Here is a 19,206-nt window from a genome sequence, read left to right on the forward strand (position 1 = left end):
ATGCTGTATTTGCCATGGAAGAATTCAGAGTATTGCTACTCCTACATAAATCATTGGAGAAGAACAATGCTTGTGTAAAGCTATCTCTTCAAAAAATACAATGCAATTTATAAAAAGCTGTTGCCATGTCTTTTTGTTGAACATATTCTCCAACTTTCTTGTGAAAACTTTGTGACCAGCTCCCCCAAAGGTAGTATGGTTACGCCAAGGAAAGTAAAACTACCTGTGGTCAAGAGAACTAAACTATACAGTTAAGCTACGGTGAACTACAGACTTTGGTTAAGTTTAGAAAATATGGTAATTGGGGGTTTGTCGAAATATTTGTTCCCCCTATGAGTAGATATTACATACTTTCTGCCAACGCCACTACTCAATGCTGCATATTTGCGGCATCAGTGCCTGCTTCCCAGCAACCGCACTTCCTCCACCTCCCCAGCGTCCTCCTGGATTAGCATTTAGGAATCCTGCAATATGAGTTCAGGTTCATCTTGCTCAGTTAAGTGAGTGTTTGTGAGCTCAGAGTTAAATCTACGCCACCACTGATTTGTTCTGAGCAGAGCCAATCTCAAATATGTATTATTTTTGCAGTAGGGTGCAACAATGGGAGTGTCCAGACTGAATTTGTTTTGACCTCACGCTATCTAAACAAAACGAGACGTATAACCAATGTTTAACAAGCTGAAACTTTTCTGCTTCCTGACATGGATGTCTGGCAAAATAATCACAGACTTGTATTGTTGAGCTCAACTACAGTGTTTAACTGCAGACATCGTCTGAAAACTGTTTCCTCTGCAACGTTTCTCTCTTTGGACAATGTGGCAGTGGGCCGACACGCACTGTGTAAATTAATTCACTGCAAAAAAAAATCACCTCTGTGATATAAAAACATGGGAGAAGTATTTCAACAACAAATGTAAACTAACACAGAAACATCACCTGTCCACTTTTAAGGGTACAGAGGATCCGGACCAGATGTCGGGGGCTGACTTTGAAAGCGTAAAAACTCATTAAACACTTTTACGGCTGAACTTGGAATTAGCACGTGTGGGAGAGCAACGCTCTATGTGCTACCTGTGTGCAAGACATCAAAGAGCGCTGCAGCTGCTAATGACAGGCCTATGCATGTCTGAGTTCCACAATTAGCCCATACAGCTAATTATCCAAACACAGAAAAGCCAGCACGGACAGATCATGAAGCAAAAAATGCATGTAAAGCTCATGTTATCCCAGAAAAGAAGCAAAATAGGATCAATGGGTTGCCCTGTTTGACATTTGTACACCGGTATGGTTTTTCCTACTGGTGATCCACAGGAAGAGTTCCATGTGGTCTTGTATAGGGTTTCAGTGAAGAGAGGAGCACCCCTAAACATAATCCCCACCCCCCGTACGAACCCACTCCTACCTCTAAAAGTCACAACCTATCCCTCACAGTGCAGTGTCAACCCACCTCTGGAATTTCAAAGAGGAAGAAGAGGAAGGGACATAGGGACATTATAGAGTGGAGCTGCAGCATTGAAGGGAGTGAGAGGGAGAGATTTTTTTTTTTCCCCTGGAGGAGAACTCGACTTTGTGCTCTGGAAATACTTGAAATCCTGCGTGCCTTGTGTAAAGGCTCAACTAAGACCTGCTCCTGTCTAAGCAATTTAATGAACGTAAGCCCCCAGGAGGAATAGTCGGAGCTCACAGAAACCAAAGTCCAGCCCCGTGGGAAGCAAAGCTCTCAGGCTGCTCGCGGTCACAGACATGCAGCCTTTCACCTTGGTCAGTGTGCTTTTTTTCATATTCCACATCTCCTCTGGTGGTGCAGAAGCCCCTAGGTAAGTCAATGAACTACTAGAGCAATAGAGCGTTTCATGTTGTATGGTATGTTTCTACCCTTGAGAACTGCAGCAGGTGTAAACTTTACACAGTCAAGTATTAAGATGACCTTCCAGGATAATGTCAAATATATTTGTATGTATTATAAAGTGTGTATCACATTGCAGTGACTCTGAAATGCACTGGATCAACTGCACCAACAGTATTGGCTAATATACAATTTGGCCCACTTCCTGTAGCCAAAAAGAGGAATTACAACCATTTTAACTGCCAGTTCCTCCACATGCTTTTACTTTGAGCAGAGCTTAATGAGTAACATGAAACCCTGTGTTTGGCAATGAATGATGTGCTTTAAATCTTTACAGGGAAAACTGTTGTTTTGATGGTATGTACACACTGCTGCCCCAGCCAGCAGACAACTATGACAGTGTGTCAGCTAAATGTGGCACAGCAACTGTTAATAACTGAAGAGCACCTGTCACACTTTGGAGCCCCTTTTCCTGTGGGCTATTCTGGTTGATTTCTATCAAGTCTCAGATTCCCCCCGGCCCCACTGAAGCTGAGGACGCTTATAGTGATGCTACCCCTGTGACACCTAAACATCTGGGATATTAGAGTTTGCTACTGTGCTTAAAAGTAGAGATAATGATGCTGAAAGCTGTAAAGTCCGATTTGGATGTGTGATTCTTTACTTAGGTCTAACGATGTCTTTGTCAAATGGCATCTTAACCTATTAATTTAATTTACAGGTTAAAAATACACACATGCAGTATAATCTATATGTGCTGTAGGTTATTTTGAATGCAATGCTGACTCGCTGACCGCAACTGAGAATAACTTTACCGTAAATTCTCATCTGACTCCGGAAATCAGGTGAAGATGAAGGTAAAGTGAAAGAGGAGGACATATGGTTGTGCATTGGGGAATCAATGTGCAACGCAGGAAGCGTTTGATTAGTGTGTTTTTCTCCATCTGTAGCCTACATCCTGTCAGCTGGCAGCTGCTCCACAGGGAGCCCACTTTTATCACTAAGCAAGCCTGTGAGGGGACACTTTATTTACCTTGTTTGTTTTTTTCCCACAACCACGATTGGGAGCACAATTAGAAAAAAAAGATGAAAAGCTGAAATCCACAATTGGGAGAGCCTAGTGAGACTGTGGATGTGTTGGGATAATTTTTTTCATGTTAATATATTTGAATTTGTCATAATATGTCATTTAATTGTTGTTATTGTGATACGATTTGGCTTAAAGTCCAAATGTACATTCAGATGTTCCGTGCATTAACCAGGGTGCGCTATAAATTAAGCTGGGACAGTGAAATTATATATCTTACCTTATGCTGCTCTCTTGTTCTACAAAGGCACTACCGACAAGTCCTTACTGGAAACCAACCAGGTGTGTGTCGCTATGGCAGGAGGCTGGAGTGTTGCTATGGCTGGAAGAAAAACAGTAAAGGACAGTGTGAGGGTAAGAGCAGTCCACATTGATCCAAAGACTGGCTTATAATATACTGTAAATAACAATGAATGATACTTTTCATATATACATATATATTTGTTTTATTTTATATCCACCAATACACATAATGCGTTTCCATAGAATCTAATTTAGTGCCACAGTCTCCTAACAATTGTTATTCTTTTCATGAAAGATATTTTCCTAACCCAGAAAATGTGGAGGAAATGACAGTCTCGATTGAAAAACCTTGCCTGCGTAATAGACGTGTGTGGTTTGACTGCAATCCATTATTCTCAAACCACTGATATTCTCTTCATGTTAAATGTTTTACCAGCTCAATGTGACCACGGCTGCAAGCACGGAGAGTGTGTTGGTCCTAATAAATGCAAGTGTTTCCCAGGATACACCGGAAAGACGTGTAATCAAGGTGGGTAGTCGGGGTCTGGAAAACGTGGGTCAAACTGGGTGGAGGGTAAATCTAATTTCCAGCTGATAACTGGCTTTGCTAGCTCATTTTAGGTATGTTTTACTTTAAGGAAATCTTTATCTCTGGTGTTTCAATAAAAAGCAGCTTTTAGCTTTTAGAAAAGAAGGTGTTGCAGGTGAAAAAACTGAGGGTGACTCTTGTTTCTAGATCTGAATGAGTGCGGCCTGAAACCTCGTCCCTGTGAGCATCGCTGCATGAACACCTATGGGAGTTACAAGTGCTACTGCCTCAATGGTTACACCGTAATGCCTGATGGATCTTGTGCAAGTGAGTCCTATCGTCCTACTATCCGTACAAGTGGGAAACGCAAAGAAAAATCAAAGTTGCCAAGTTTGCATATTTATAAATGTGTGCTTTTTGTGTTCATGCATGTAGATTCCAGGTCATGCTCTATCGCTCACTGTCAGTATGGCTGTGAGGAGGTTCAGGGAGAGATTCGCTGCCTCTGCCCATCTGCAGGGCTGCAGCTGGGGCAAGATGAGAGGACTTGTGTAGGTGAGCAACCACACACACACACACGAGTGGATTATAAACACAGTGATTTAATGTTTTTCAGCGTGTAGTGTCATGAAAGGAAAACCTATAAAAAAACCTATATGTCAAATATGATGCATGATTAGAGACAGGCTTAAGCAAGATGCAAGGAGAGTGAAAAATCAGACGGAGCAATAACCCTTATCTAAATAAGGAATACAGAGTAAAAAAAGGATTGACTTTGGCTTGTTTCCGTCTCATGGATTGGGATTTTTTTGCATAGGGGAGCAATTCGGTACAGATTCTATTATGTGGCTTTTGCATGCTTGGCTTGTAAATCAGATGGATGCAATTAAGTTATATTTCTTTCCACAAAACTGTTTGAGCTGTGACAGAGCCAGTCTGGCATACTGATCACACAGGGGAAGTAATATAATAGTTCTGGAGCATTAAACTTCAGGATTACCATGGATTCAACACACTCAAAAATGGGGGTACAGCAAAAGTACACTTTTACTCTGACAATGTAACAAGAAGTACATTTTACCCTACCGTAACAGACAAATAATGGACCTTCATGAGACAGATGCATATCTACTGTATCGATCATGAACGCATTAAATAGCTTCTAATAATTTAAAGTGCAAATTTAAACCTGAGCTAAACATAGAGTAGCAATCTTTCAGTCCATACTAGACACGGTAGACCTCTAACTGGAAGCAGGCTGTAACATTAAGTTGCTGATCATACATACAAATATGTGAAAACATGCATACTGTTAGATACATATATATAAGTAAAATGACATAATATGGCTGAATGAAAATATGAAGGAATGAATTCATTAAATCATTGTCTCTACATCAATAGGCTACAACTATTTGTCACTGTATCACGTTCAAAGGCATTACTAACGGTGATGTTACTGTTAGCTTGAAAACAGTCTTGTACACATTTCCTCCTGTGTCAAGTCGTTCATTGCATCCACAACAATATCAATAGCTCGGTTACCAAACTCAGTGGAAGCACTGCTTCCAGTCAAACCGGGGGCAACTTCAAAGACAAATTAGCAGTGATGCTAGTGGGAAGCTAGTGAGGGATCATGTTCAAAATCACCAGGATGGTGTAATGCACTCAGAACAGCAACGATGGTGAAGCTCCCTGCTGGCAGATGGAAAAGCTGCAGCTGATGACTCCATGTGAATCAGAGGAAGCACACAGTTGTCTACCTCCGACCCATGAAAATAGTCAGCAGGAAGTGCCGGGGACAGCAGAGCGGTGGAAATAAACCATTACAAAAAAAAGTGGACTGATTTTCTCAACATTGTGACGTGTTGTTTAAAGGTTCTCCATGTTCACTTGGGGTGCAGATTTTGTTCTTTGGTGCCCCAGAAAGAAGGTTTTTGTACTCTGTACAACTATGCTTAAAGGTACAGTGTGTAGGATTTGGTGGCATCTAGTGGTTTGCTTGCAGATTGCAACCAACTGAGTACCGCTCACTCCTCACTTTCAAGACTGCAATAACGTGAGCCGCTTAGTGCAAAACTGTGGTAACGCTGTTCACCTTGCTCAGAGGCCATCCTCACCATAATAACACCACTTTAGGAGCAACAGAAGTCAGAGGGCGGCTGGCGGCACCACGGTTTTTCACTCTGCGCTCACGTTACCGCAGTTTCACAAGCATGCCGGAGAACTACGGTGGCCTTCGGGTAACGTAAAAACATGAAAGGCTCTCACTCAAGCCAGCGTTTGGTTTGTCCGTTCTGGGCTACTGTAGAAACATGGCGGAGAATAATTCAAACTTGATAAATTTAAAATCACAGGCCCTTAAATTTGTCCTCTCTTTTGTTTCCCTTCAGATATTGATGAATGTATAACTGGGAAGAACCTCTGCCCATACAACAGACAATGTGTGAACACCTTTGGCAGCTACTACTGCAAGTGCCAGGACGGCTTTGACCTGAAATATGTTGCCGGCAAATATGACTGTGTAGGTAAGGTATACGAGTTTATTACAGGGATACATTTGCGATCCATTCTGCTCCTAAAGGTACAAACAGGCTTCTTCCAATTCCAGACCTTGATGAGTGCACAGCCGGCACCCACAAGTGCAGCCACCACGCTGACTGTGTGAACACTTATGGATCCTACAAGTGCAGGTGCAAGTCTGGCTTCAGAGGCAATGGCTTTGAATGCTCTGGTGAGATCCAAGAACAGCAACACAGAATTATGAATTAACTAGTTTTAGGGCCTATTGATATGTAATAAAACTTATATACTAAGGCCATTCATAATAGATTTGAAAAACGCATGTCTGAGGCCTTTCCCAGGTGAGTGTAGTCAGTCAGATGGGTCAGAAGCAGCTTTACAGCCACATATTTCATTTGGACTCAATAAACATCAGTCCTGCCAAAGCTAGTTTCCTGCTTTCAGACTCCACACCTCTTTACAGATGTTAGCAAGAGAGAGAGCCACAGATTGAAAACACACCTGTGTAAATATTGTACGGTAGCCAGCCATCTGAAGAAGAAGAAGGAGAAGGACAGGTTGTGTTGTACTCTTTAACCCAGGCCCAGATAATAACAGGTGAAGCCTCATGCAGCCAAAATGACATAAAGAGAAAAGGCCAGAGGGTTTCAGCGTCAATGAAAAATGCCTTTATTTTTTGTAGTCAAGCCGTTTTATCAGAGGTCGTGGGATGGAGACAAAGGCAGTGCAGATGATTTCCTCAATGGTGAGATTGTGTGGAATCCAAGACTCTGCTTCTGCTGTTCACTCTCTGCATTTCCCTCCTCTTGCCTCCTACTTTTAAAAACACCTCTCCAAACTCTCTCCCTTGCTCATGGCTGGAAATGTTGTCCGTCCTCCGCACACACAGCTTGATATGAGACCTGGAATCCTCAGCATGACTCTTTATACACAGAACTTGCGTGATAAAAAAATGCTTGTGTACGTAAAACACTAATTTTAAGTTATGTGCAACGAATGCCGCTGTCATGCTTCATCTGCATGGAGTAGGAACGAGAACGGCAGCTGCAGAATACATGACAACAAAGCGCATCCGAAATCCTGGTAAAGTCTTTCCAACTCGTGATTGCGGTTCCACATGTCCAATCTGATTCCTCTTTCCTGCCCGCAGCTATCCCAGACTCCCAAGTGAGGCCCAGGATTCTGGGAGGTACGCTGGACAACGAGGACATCAAAAATGTTATCCCCGAACCGGTCGCGACGCCGCCTCCTAAGATCCGCCAGCAGCCCTTTGACTATGATGAAGAGGTCTACGTTGACCCCCAGACAGAGCGGAGACCGGAGGATGAATTTCCTGAGGAAGAAGAGCAGCAGGAGGAGGAGGAGGAAGAGGAAGACAACCAGCTCAATCCAAGAGGAGATGTTTTCGGTAAGTGTCCTTCCGCTTGGCTGCCTTGTAGTAATTCTGGGTGGTCCACAATGTATTAACCGTACAGAGACTAAACAAACTCAGTGTCTACAGAGACTTTTCTCTCGTGTTTACACGGCTCCTGAATTAAATTATCGATTTTTCAGTAGGCAGCTGAAATAAGTGTAAAATAGCAGGTCAGGTCCCAGACCTTGACCAGAGAATAAAGGGGCTCGTTGCTTCAAGTTTCCTGTCGACCTCAGACTCCTCCAAGATCTTCTTATTTCCACAAAGAACCACAAGCATTGTTACTTATCCTATTCAGGGGCACTGGAGCCGATCCCAGCTGACATTGGGCGAAGGCGGGGTACACCCTGGACAGGTCTCCAGACTATCACAGGGCTGACACATAGAGACAGACAACCATTCACGCTCAGATTCACAACCACGGGCAATTTAGAGTCAACAATTAACCTAACCTGCATGTCTTTGGGCTGTGGGAGGAAACCGGAGACCCACGCTAACACGAGGAGAACATGCAAACTCCACACAGAAGGGCCCCAAGCTGGGTTTGAACCCGTGACCCTCTTGCTCTTAGGTGACACTGCTAACCACTGCCAAAAAATAACTAACTCTTAAAACCTGTCAATTCTAAGCTCTGACATTTTTTAAAACTCTAAAACTAAAATATAAAGCTCAGTCTGAATAAGAACCCAGCAATGTAAAAAATGAAGAGATTACGTCTTCTTGCATATGTCATTTACGCCTGAGTTGTGTGTATACATGAACATTCTCTGACACTTTCATCAGATAAGAAAAGAGAAGAGTGGGCAGTGTGGTCGCACGGCGGTATGCACCTCACTGAGAAACCCCACACATGAGGTTTCCTTTCACCACTAATCTTGATCTTTATGGAAAACACCCTATGCCTGTGTAAGAACTCAGATAGCAAGAGGAGACAGGCCCCGAGACATCCATCACCTCCAGGGAGGAATTTTTACTCTGTCGGCATGAGACAGCCCTGGGATACAACTCATCCTGCTTCCCATCTCCTGGGAGGAGGAGGGCGAGGAAGGGAGGGAGGTTACTAAAGCCTCCAAGCCTTTTATTATGTTTTCCCCAAAACAGCTGTTGTGCAAACAGACTTGACTCCTAGTTGGAAAAGTCTGTCATCAGCACTCTAGACCTCTTTAACACTAGCCCACTATGGCTAAGCAGGTTCAATAACCCCAGCTGTCACTCGTCTGACTCTCTATAGGCTGCTTGCCATGGGGGTGGTTTAACTGCAAGAGCTTTAAAATACTTGGGGGTGGGGGGGTGTATCCTAAAGTTGTAGATTCATCTCAAGACATGAGTGACAGCTGGGCAGGTCTACACCTGTTGGTTAAAAGGCCCTTTCTGGCTTTTGTTTCATCGTGGAAAAATCTCATTGCTGCATAATTTAGCAATGCTTTTTTTTAAGATCACATATTTTAAGAAGAATTCAGAGATAAAAAGTAATTTGAGAGGCAGATTTTATGAGATTTTAGAGGGTGTAATTGTGAGATATTTGGGCCTGCTTTTATTTACTATTATTATCATATTTAGCTGAAATATTATACACTCCGTTGCCAATTTATTGCGTACACCTTTGCTCAAAAGAATGCAGTCCTGCAATAAATCCCATAGCTTCAGTTTTTTGTTGAAACTGAACTTTATAACCATTACAGATTTATTGCAGGACTGTTATATGCAATAGGTGTGCTTAATAAAATGGCAAGTGGGTGTATATGTAGCTGAAAATGCATGAATTCACACAGATTTTTCTCTTTAATATCTAAACGCAGTATCAGAGGACTTTGAATCAGTGTTCGGCCCGGCCACAGAAGTCAAAGAAATCCAAATAACACCAGTTCAGGAAGGTAATCAAATATCTGGTTATGCGCAATTGTTATTTTAATGACTGTTTATGTGACTAAATGTGCTCCTATTGTTTTTACCCTCTAGAGTTCATCATGGATTGCAACTTTGATCAGGGAGCATGTGAGTGGGTCCAAGACAAGGCTGATGACATGGACTGGAGTGTAGCCTACCATAATGGTAATTATAAATGTGTTTTTTTTACAGGTTATTTAAGATTAATTTAGAGTTGAGCATTCAATCTTAAAGTGCTACCAACTCTTTCAGGTGCTGAGTACTACATGGCCATGAGTGGGCTCGTAGGGGGGCCGGAGGATGTGGCCAAGCTGAAGTTGCTTCTCAGCGACCGGGCCCAGCAGGGCAGCTTCTGCCTCACCTTTGACTACCGTGTGGTGGGACACAATGTGGGAACTCTCAAGGTGCTGCTGGATAACAATGCTTACCCTGTATGGGAGCAGAGCCAAAGCAGAGACCAGGGCTGGCAGACGGAGCTCCTCACTGTGGCCTGGAAAGAGGAGGCACCACAATCAGTGAGTCATTTTACCGTTTTATAAGACATGTTATCAATAGATAATGTGCAGTAACTGCTAACATCAATAATACCAGCCAAAGGAGGTTGAACAGCACAAATGTTGCAGTGCTTATGTGACTGGCTATGTTGGATTTCTCTCTAAAACGTTAAATTCATGTGGTTCGCAGTATGTTTGAAAGACAACCCTCATATTGTTCACTCACTACTTGAATCTATAAACTAAAGATGCCATTGAATGTCTTTCAGATTATCTTTGAAGCCCAGCACGGGAGAGATGTTCAAGGAGAGATCGGGCTGGACAATGTTGTGCTGACCTCAGGGCCCTGTCAAGATGACGCCAGTCCATTCATTTAAGAATCTCCAATCCCGGATTAAGAATTGGAAAATGTGCTCTAACTGACACATGTCAAAGATGCCTGTTTCCTGTCTGCATTATGGTCTGGAGTTTCCCAATGTTTTCACATGGCTTAGCCACAAGACATCCACATAAAGATACAGAAATGTGGTCTGAAGGGAAGATTATGTACTATCAGTGCATGCATGTTTACTTATTCACCATGCTGCTACATCAATACATCCTGCTTCATTCTCTATCGTTATTTTCAAAATGGTACGATACAGATAACTCAGATCTCAGGAATAGGTAGAAATGCTAACTTTGTCCGTTAGTTAGATGTAACAGTATTGTACTTAGTCCTTTGTTGTGTATGTGATTGCTGAAGTTAACTGGAAATAATCCATGACATGTAATGTGAATTCTTACGTGAATTTAATCTTAGATGAATACCTTTTTTGAAGGCTGGTTAGTTTAAATGATAAAAAAATATCAGTGTATAACTGCTGTAAATTTTGCTTTCATATTATATTGTACTATTACATTAAAACAGTTTTTTCTAACTCTGTTTACCATTCCTTTTTTCTCCTATTGTGTGATTGTACACCTGTATAACCTGGATCATATCCGTTGTAATTTTTCTGCAAACAGAAATCTATCATCACCTTCTGGTAGGGAAAGTGAATGTATCATTAGCCAGTGTTACAGTGTGGACTAAATCCAAGGTAATATGACAGAGAATGTGGGCAGTTTTAGGAAATCCAGTCTGCTGACTGAAGAAATGCCACCACAAATGAACTGTAAATGGATGGATGCCAGGGCTGGTATTTCATTACAAAAAAATATTTGTGGTAGTCAATTTACACCTGAGAAAACAATGCTTTCATGATACTGTAATATAGCTATCCATATCAAAAAAGGGAAAAATAGAATAGTTTGCTCTGACAACCAAAGACACACAGCTGGTGGGAGGATAGCTGTCTGATAACTTGTGTATGCTTTAAGTAGTAGTGTAAGTAAGGAAATACTACACTTTGTGCTCCACAACATTTGCAGCATTAGAAAGCTGTTTAGGCTACTTTTAGGACAAGATATATATAATAACAACAATAACAATACAGTAAATATATCAAAAAAGATAAGTGTGTGTGTTTGTGTTGTTTGGAAGTGTATGGTTAGTGTTTGTGAGGAGGATATTGATTTAAATATCTATAAAGAGTTCTGGGTAATCGTAACCAAACAACATTGTGAGTGGGAAAAAGAAAAAAACATAAAAACAGATACATGGACAACATGGGGAAAAGCAATTACAAAACAGCAATTAAATGACCCTTTAAGCGACTTTTGAAACATTTGACAGATGAACAGTTTATTGATAGATGTGAAAAGCTACTCCATAATTTGGTTCCCCTAAATCTTATCGAAAATGTACCTCTATACTAGTGAGGAATTTAGGAGGATGAAGATCTAGAGACTGACGGGTTGAGTAAGAATGGACCTGAGAATTTGTTTTAAAGGTCCCATATTATTCTCATTTTCAGGTTCATACTTGTATTTTGTGTTTCTACTAGGACATGTTTACATGCTGTAATGTTAAAAAAAAACGTTATTTTCCTCATACTGTCAGCCTGAATATGCCTGTATTTACCCTCTGTCTTAAACGCTCCGTTTTAGCGCATTTTGACGGAATTGCAACAGAATTGCGTTGCCAAGCAACAGCTTGGGTCCATGTGTACTTCCTGTCAGCTGATGACATTCAAATACACTGCAACAGGAAATAAACTGGGACACATTTAGAATGTTTACATTTAAAATTGTATAAAGGATCTAAATATTGTATATTCGTGACATCACGAATGGGCAGAAATCCTGACAGCTTGTTTCAAATGCAGAGTTTCTGAATACAGGCTGTGTGTATTTCCCTGTGGATTGAGTGTTTTGATAATTTCACAGTATTAATAGAGGACTTAAGCCTGCTTTATAATAAAAAAACATGAAAATCTCACTTTTTTTATAATATGGGTCCTTTAAAATAGGTCTTCAAATGCTCAGGAATATTCCCACCAGAAAATATCTTATAAATAAAAACACATATTTGAAAAATATTGATATCAGTCAAGATATTAGTTGTAGTTGCTAATATTGTTGTACATAACTTTGGAGTATGTTTAGCCTACATTGTGGTAGCCATTGTTTGTTTGCATTTTCTTTATTACATCTACCCTACCTATTTTACAGGTGCAATTACCTCTGTTTACATTACATCTATTTTTATATTTTATACTTCTGTTTATATGTATTTATTACATCTACTTTACCTGTTTTATTTTGCTTTATAACTGTGTGTGTTTTACCTGTTATATGTTTTATCTGCCTCGTTTAGTCTTCTCAAGTATTTGTTTTAAAGCACTGACCAGAAGTGGCAACTAGTGAATCTCGTTGTATTTAATACAATGACAATAAAAGCTTTATATTTTATTCTATTCTATTCTATTGTGGTAAATACGGTTAATCTTTGGCTAAATGTCGCCATTTGGTGGTCAATCATGAATATTACAACGAAGTAGAATATTATGGAGAGATGTTGGGGCTATCTGTTAGCTAACAGTTAACAGTTAACTGTTAGCTAACAGTTAACAGTTAACAGTTAACTGTTAGCTAACAAAAGTTGACTGACGTTTTAAATAAGAAGGGTATAACGTTTTAAGTTATAAGGGCCTGAAAATCCTGAAACTGTTAACGTTACCTCAGCATTGGTTGGTTGTTTCTGTCTGACAAGATCACATGATCCTCCGGAGGCTGAACCGTGCATCGTTAGCTTGTTAGCTTGTTAGCAGCTAGCTGCGTTAGCTGCGTTAGCTTGTTAGCGTTAGCAACCAACCGAGCCTTTGGGGTTCACCGGAAACGGTGCTCTCTGACGTTATCTTCGAGCCACGCCAAGACGAGGAGCTGTCAAACATTATGCATTAATGTTATTGCAGTTTTAATGTGTTTTGTTTCTCTTTGGCTCAGCAGCTGTCTGGCTCAAACCGGTAAGAGACGATACTAGCAGCAGTAGACCTGAGCTAGTGACCTGACTCCAGCTGTGTTCACTTGTCTTCATGTTAGCCTAGCTGAGCTAACGCCGAGCGAGCTCATAGACCCACAATACAGACTGTTGTTCTGCTATCATGTTCCAGCTGTTGACTTAGTTTAGTGCATTATACTGTATGTCTGTATGCCTTGTTAGAGTGCTCACAAAACAGTGTATTGATTGTATTGTTTGGAAGCAGATTGTGCTTTCTGTTTGTGCCATCTGTTAATGAGGAAACTGCTGTGTGTGTGTGTTACAGCTGGTTGAACGTCACCTACATGGCTGCTCACATCAACATTAAACATATGAGCATGTGACCAAAGGACCGGGGTCTACAAGCACATGATCTGGACAAGTGGAGGAGGACAAAATCAATCAGGGGTGAGACAGAAAAAAAGGCTCAAAACATCTACCAGAAATTGTGTTTCTGCAGTAAAATGTGTCATTTTCAACATTATATTGTTTATTTATTGTTTATTTATTTTGCACAATTTAAGACTATACAACATAACAAAAAACTAAATGAATAATATACAGTGTAGGAAGAGGCAAAAAAAACACTGGGCTTATCTGAAGCCTCCACCTAGAGACAAGATTAATATAAAGAAATAATGTGACTACATAATAGTGATAACAAACAATTAGGACAAGATATATATAATAACAACAATAACAATACAGTAAATATATAAAAAAAAGACAATTGTGTGTTGCGTTGAAGTGTATGGTTAGTGTTTGTGAGGAGGATATTGTTTAAATATCTATAAAGAGTTCTGGGTTATCGTAACCAAACAACATTGTGAGTGGGAAAAAATAAAAAAAACAGATACAAGTAGTGGTATTATAGTGTTGTACACGTAATAAAAATAACTTGTGCATATTGCATCTCTCCATTAGGTAAATTATTTTAAAGTGGTCGACCGAGATTGAACAGCCATGACAACAAAGACGTCCCTCCTTAAAGTCATTCTGCTGGGTGATGGTGGTGTAGGAAAAAGCTCCATCATGAACCGTTACGTCACCAACAAGTTTGACGCACACCTTTTCCACACCATTGGCGTGGAGTTCCTCAACAAGGAGCTGGAGGTAGATGGCCACCAGGTTACCCTACAGATCTGGGACACTGCTGGCCAGGAGCGCTTCCGCAGCCTGAGGACTCCTTTCTACCGTGGCTCTGACTGCTGCCTGCTCACCTTCAGCGTCGACGACAACCAGAGTTTTCTCAATCTAGGCAACTGGAAGAAGGAGTTCATCTACTACGCGGACGTCAAGGAGCCGGAGAAGTTTCCATTCGTGGTCTTGGGCAACAAACTGGACGTGACGGAACGGCAGGTGTCTACTGAGGAGGCTCAGCAGTGGTGCCAGGAGAACGGTGACTTCCCGTATTATGAGACCAGCGCCAAGGATGCCACCAATGTAGCGGTGGCCTTTGAGGAGGCGGTGCGCAGAGTGTTGGCACTGGATGAAAGAACGGACCACCTCATCCCCACAGACACAGTCAAGCTCCACAGAAAGCCTCGCTCTGCTGCCTCTTGCTGTTCATAACGTTCAGGAGTTATCACTAACATTGATTTGCTGTTATGCCTGTAATGTGACGAGGCTGTAGGGTTTACAATGCTGTAGTAACATCTTATTTAAACAAATTATGCTACTGGCTTTATGATTTGTTATACTATTGAGGTTTGATTATGCTAATAGTCGGTCTTCTGTGTCAAGAGAAGAGAGGAAACACTAAATTCACCCCCTAATTAATTACAAATAAACATGAAATCACTGAATCATTTACTCAGCTCTACCGCAGTTCAAAGGTCAGGCTTTGGAGGGGTAGCAGGAAAATAAACTATAATTTGTGTTGACCCAAGACTACCTGTGGGGAACTAAAAACTTCTGTTCAAGTTTCACTTCCCTCTCAAATGATTACATGTTCCATTCTGTCATGAAGACAAATTATAATGTGACTCTTAAAACGTGTACGACTTTGGGAGTGCGATCATCATAGGGTTTCTTAACTTCACTCCTAATTATAATAACACAGAGTGATGACCTATTTATTTATATTCAGAAAATAACTACATAATTAATTTATACAGCCCAATAACCTTATTTTCTGAGAATTATGAAGTAGCTAAGGCACTACTATATATAACTAACAAATTGAAGCTTGTCGTGATTATTGCACCTTTAGGTCTTGTTCGTGCACATTCTGCTTAGTGAATAGATTACGGCTGTGTGCTGGAAGCACTGAGGGACAAGATCCCCAACAGAAGATGAATATTAAAGCAAAGTTAACATGCATGGCATATGGTGTATTTAGGTTTCTGGAAACTTTTCTATTTTGTAAACCGTTTTTACCTTAAAAAAATCACTGAATCAATATTGCCTTGGGGAATGTGTAATGAAGAGCGGTCATGATTGAGTAAACCGTTTTCCTGGTTGTTGGGTTTATTGTTTTAAATAATGATTTTGATCTTTAAAGCACTCTTTTTAACATGTTTTATACTTTCAGTTCAAAGCCTTTCCCTATATACAGTCTATGATCTTTCCCCACAGCTTAATACTTAAAATGGTGAACCATTCATTTACCTTTACTGTTTCTCATTTCATTTATATTCAAAGTTGTACTACTGGTATGCCATACGATAAATAAACCCCCTGAGAATTGTCTCTTAGAGCATGTTTTGTAGTCTGAAAACTGATAAATCTGTTTATCATCCCAAGATTTGAACTGAATGATACCATTCTGCTGTGCTTTGTAACCTCTACAATGATTATAATGCCTAAACCAGTAGATAACACAATATCGAGGCCTTCAATTCTAATGTTCTAATCAACATACAGTAGCCATACTCACAGCTCATCCCATGCAAGAAATCAAGAAACAAACATTATCTTAGAAACTACATCAGACAAGAACATGTTTTATAGAAAATCTGTGTTGAATACATTTTACATTTGTTTAACAGGAAAAGAAAGACAGACACCAAATATGTGTGTTAGGTATACAGTATATACACAACAAATAGACAAGATGCATTAAAATCCTGGTGCGTGTGAAGTGATTAACTCAGGAGATGTTTCTTTCCAAGAAACTGTACTTTCCTCTCAAAAGCTGTTGAGCGGATTGGTGCGTTGATTTCATAGAAAGGATTCATTGCAAACTGGAAGATAAAATAAATGATTAAATCAAACACTGAAGTAAAAAAAAAAAATGGACCAAATGTGACCTCATGCCAAGTTATTCTAATCATATGGAACACAACTTACCTTAATGTATAAATCATATACATCATTAAAAAAGTTTTTGATTCCATCCTCTTGTCGCACATCATGCAGCATGATGAATCTTATATGTACAGCAAATAATTAAAGAAAATAAAGCCATGTCAATGAATTCCTTGAATGTACAGACAACAATAAGACTAACAATATAAGCACATTATAGTACAAACTAACATGTTAAATAATGGCAGTGTGGCTTCAGCTATTAATTATTTTCATAATCAATCTGTTGAGTATTTTTTATTCATTGGGTAATCTATAAAATGGTAGAGAAAAATGCCAATCATAATTTCCCAGAGCTTAAAGTGACATCTTCAAATTCTTTGTTTTGTTCAACCACCAATCCAAAACTCAAAGATATTTAATTTTACAATGATATAAAACAGAGAAAAGCAACACATCTTTATGTTTAACAGGCTGGATTGAAAGAATCTTTGGCATTTTTGCTTAATAAATGACTAAACGATTCATTGATTATCAAAACTGTTGATTCATTTCCTGTCGATTAATCAACTAATTGTTTCAGTTATCTTGCATTATTAAACATGAGCTGAGCCATGTACTGTAGGATTGTTTGTCTCTTCTGTAAGTAAACTACAACATGGTAATATTTTATCCATTCTTTGATAGCGGTTACCACCATTAATAAAGAATTGAGTATAGTCTTCTGTGAGGGAATAAAAAAGGGAAGAATCAAATGGAATATAAAAAGGATATGTCCTGCAGTGACGAAGGCAGAAACAAACCACTCGTTGAACTTGTCCACAGTTTTCAAGTACATGTTGTTGGACAGCCACATGTTTTCATCCACTAAATCCAGGGCTGCGTGTGCAATGAACTGGTTCAGGTGACGATGATCATCCTGTGGACACACATTTTTATCAGACAACATATTACATTAACAGACATAATTTCACATAAATAACTGCAAAGGCCTTGCACCACTACATTAAAAGACAGTTCAGTGTGGCATATATTATATCCTGACAGTTTACGATACGATACAACTTTATTGTCAGTTTGCACTGAAATTCATTTTGCATCCATAGGCAGCTCAGTTTGAGAAAAAGTACACACATACAATAGACGTACTGTTACCATAGACAGACAGACAAGTAAGACCCATCAGACAAAACAAAACATCACAATTATTCATACATAACCCATTACAAAAGTACCATCTGTCCTCTGGATTTACATGTCTTTAGCAGCACATTCATTATTATTTAGCAACAAGATGGACTGATGGACATAGCTGTAGTACATGCCTAGGCTACTGAATAACGTTTAGCATTTCTTTACCACTGTTGTTGCACAAGATGTATTGTGATGAATGCTGGTGTTATTGATAAAGTCAATGTTACCTTTGACTCAGCCTTCCCAGCTGGCAGGAACTCCATCTCAAACACAGGATTGTCCTGATGACCAACCATGACGTAATAAAAGCTCCCAGACATCGTGTCCCCTTCTTCTTCTTCTTCTTCTTAGCAAAGCCAAACTGCCCTGAAAACAATTCAAACCAAACCAATTAGATCAAACAATTATAATGTTTCCTAGATATGAGTGTCAGTAGGAAGCTAACGTTAGCCGCAGTGCTCCACAGACGCTTTGGCGTCGTTTTACGTCTTCAAATGATTATTGTGAGACTAAAGAAAACATGTCACGTCTTTAAATAGTACAATAACGCAACGTAAGCACATTAGTGAAAGCTTGTCACTCAATAAAACACACTTTTGTTTACCTGTTAATTCTGCTTCCTGGAGAGAGAAGCGATAGCAGGCGCATAAAGATGACGACACAGTCAAGCAGACAAATGCATTTTTATTTATTTATTTATTATTTCAAAGTTACAGTATACATAGTAACAGCAGAAAACATTTAAAACATTTACATACAAAAGAAGCATAGCGAAAACGTAAACAAAGAGCTATGCCAAACATAAAAGGACAACAGAAATGAAACAAAACCAACATAAAATAAAAAATATATATATATATTTTAAATACTGTATTTCAAAAGTTCAATACATTAGATTCATAAAAATGTTCAGATTTTTCATTACAATTCTGCAAATATATTTTACAGTATAAAAAATAAATTAAAAATAAAATAAATTATACAACAAATAAAATGTAAGGAAAATATGAAAAATAAATAAACAAAATAATAAAAACAAACAAACAAAAAAACAATCAGGGTCTGTTTTCATCAGTTTGAAATGTCTAAACAATCTAACAGTTTTTGCCAATTTACAATTTTTAATTTTTCAATCATAATAAAATATTTTTAAAATCAGTACTTTATTTTTTTTTATTATTATTTTTTCAAAATGACAGTATACATAGTAACAGCAGAAAACATTAAAAACATTTACATACAAAAGAAGCATAGCGAAAACATAAACAAAGAGCTATGCCAAACATAAAAGTACAACAGAAATGAAACAAAACCAACATCAAATTAAAAAAAATTCA

The 19,206-nt window shown here is 39.4% G+C and overlaps 4 protein-coding genes across 10 annotated transcripts in view; 2 read left to right on the forward strand and 2 right to left on the reverse strand.

The window, feature by feature from the left end:
- The window catches only part of LOC119500712 (rho GTPase-activating protein 6-like), a 113,536-nt gene extending 100,255 nt beyond the window's left edge, over positions 1-13,281 (reverse strand). Inside the window, exons 1-3 of one of the 2 annotated variants that reach the window (XM_037790570.1) lie at positions 13,127-13,273; positions 9,958-10,019; positions 3,154-3,255 (exon numbers count right to left, since the gene is read on the reverse strand). The gene's annotated coding sequence lies outside the window, so the exon portion shown is untranslated. Of the gene's footprint in view, positions 1-3,153; positions 3,256-9,957; positions 10,020-13,126 lie in introns of both variants that reach the window. The other variant, XM_037790571.1, reaches the window with a different exon arrangement.
- egfl6 (EGF-like-domain, multiple 6) lies at positions 1,429-10,943 on the forward strand. 5 transcript variants are annotated; one of them, XM_037790575.1, is made up of 13 exons: positions 1,429-1,817; positions 3,181-3,287; positions 3,613-3,705; positions 3,913-4,032; positions 4,141-4,260; positions 6,099-6,233; positions 6,317-6,439; positions 6,911-6,973; positions 7,379-7,636; positions 9,442-9,516; positions 9,602-9,694; positions 9,782-10,044; positions 10,293-10,943. In XM_037790575.1, exons 1-13 carry the CDS (start codon positions 1,744-1,746, stop codon positions 10,398-10,400), a joined length of 1,632 nt encoding a protein of 543 aa, XP_037646503.1. In that variant the 5' UTR covers positions 1,429-1,743; the 3' UTR covers positions 10,401-10,943. The 5 variants fall into 5 exon arrangements, with proteins under 5 accessions (XP_037646503.1, XP_037646502.1, XP_037646504.1 ...); XM_037790572.1 differs by lacking the exon at positions 1,429-1,817 and having other exon boundaries at positions 2,468-3,287; XM_037790574.1 differs by lacking the exons at positions 1,429-1,817; positions 9,442-9,516 and having other exon boundaries at positions 2,458-3,287.
- On the forward strand, positions 13,118-16,117 carry rab9a (RAB9A, member RAS oncogene family). Its single transcript, XM_037790578.1, has 3 exons — positions 13,118-13,412; positions 13,713-13,834; positions 14,351-16,117. Exon 3 carries the CDS (start codon positions 14,390-14,392, stop codon positions 14,996-14,998), a length of 609 nt encoding a protein of 202 aa, XP_037646506.1. The 5' UTR covers positions 13,118-13,412; positions 13,713-13,834; positions 14,351-14,389; the 3' UTR covers positions 14,999-16,117.
- Positions 16,118-16,355: 238 nt separating this feature from the next.
- Positions 16,356-18,556, reverse strand: trappc2 (trafficking protein particle complex 2). Of its 2 annotated transcripts, none has more exons than XM_037790579.1 (5): positions 18,474-18,556; positions 18,097-18,235; positions 17,450-17,594; positions 16,718-16,803; positions 16,356-16,611 (listed from the first exon to the last, which is right to left on the reverse strand). In XM_037790579.1, the coding sequence occupies exons 2-5, from the start codon at positions 18,187-18,189 to the stop codon at positions 16,513-16,515; spliced, it is 423 nt and encodes a 140-aa protein (XP_037646507.1). In that variant the 5' UTR covers positions 18,190-18,235; positions 18,474-18,556; the 3' UTR covers positions 16,356-16,512. The 2 variants fall into 2 exon arrangements, with proteins under 2 accessions (XP_037646507.1, XP_037646508.1); XM_037790580.1 differs by having other exon boundaries at positions 18,097-18,245; positions 18,474-18,541.
- Positions 18,557-19,206: the final 650 nt, after the last annotated feature.

The sequence above is a fragment of the Sebastes umbrosus genome, chromosome 13, assembly GCF_015220745.1.
Source record: "Sebastes umbrosus isolate fSebUmb1 chromosome 13, fSebUmb1.pri, whole genome shotgun sequence".
NCBI classification, from domain to species: Eukaryota; Metazoa; Chordata; class Actinopteri; order Perciformes; family Sebastidae; genus Sebastes; species Sebastes umbrosus.

Bases quoted from the DNA above. Each gene is read 5' to 3' on its own strand.
- trappc2 (XM_037790579.1), bottom strand. From the start codon at position 18,189: ATGTCTGGGAGCTTTTATTACGTCATGGTTGGTCATCAGGACAATCCT. The intron at 16,804-17,449 runs ATATCCTTTTTA...TATTTGCTGTAC, and splicing joins TGCCTTCGTCACTGCAGGAC to ATATAAGATTCATCATGCTG. The intron at 16,612-16,717 runs GTAAGTTGTGTT...TTTATCTTCCAG, and splicing joins TATATGATTTATACATTAAG to TTTGCAATGAATCCTTTCTA.
- egfl6 (XM_037790572.1), top strand. From the start codon at position 3,029: ATGTCATTTAATTGTTGTTATTGTGATACGATTTGGCTTAAAGTCCAA. The intron at 4,261-6,098 runs GTGAGCAACCAC...GTTTCCCTTCAG, and splicing joins AGATGAGAGGACTTGTGTAG to ATATTGATGAATGTATAACT. The intron at 9,517-9,601 runs GTAATCAAATAT...TTTACCCTCTAG, and splicing joins AATAACACCAGTTCAGGAAG to AGTTCATCATGGATTGCAAC.
- rab9a (XM_037790578.1), top strand. From the start codon at position 14,390: ATGACAACAAAGACGTCCCTCCTTAAAGTCATTCTGCTGGGTGATGGT.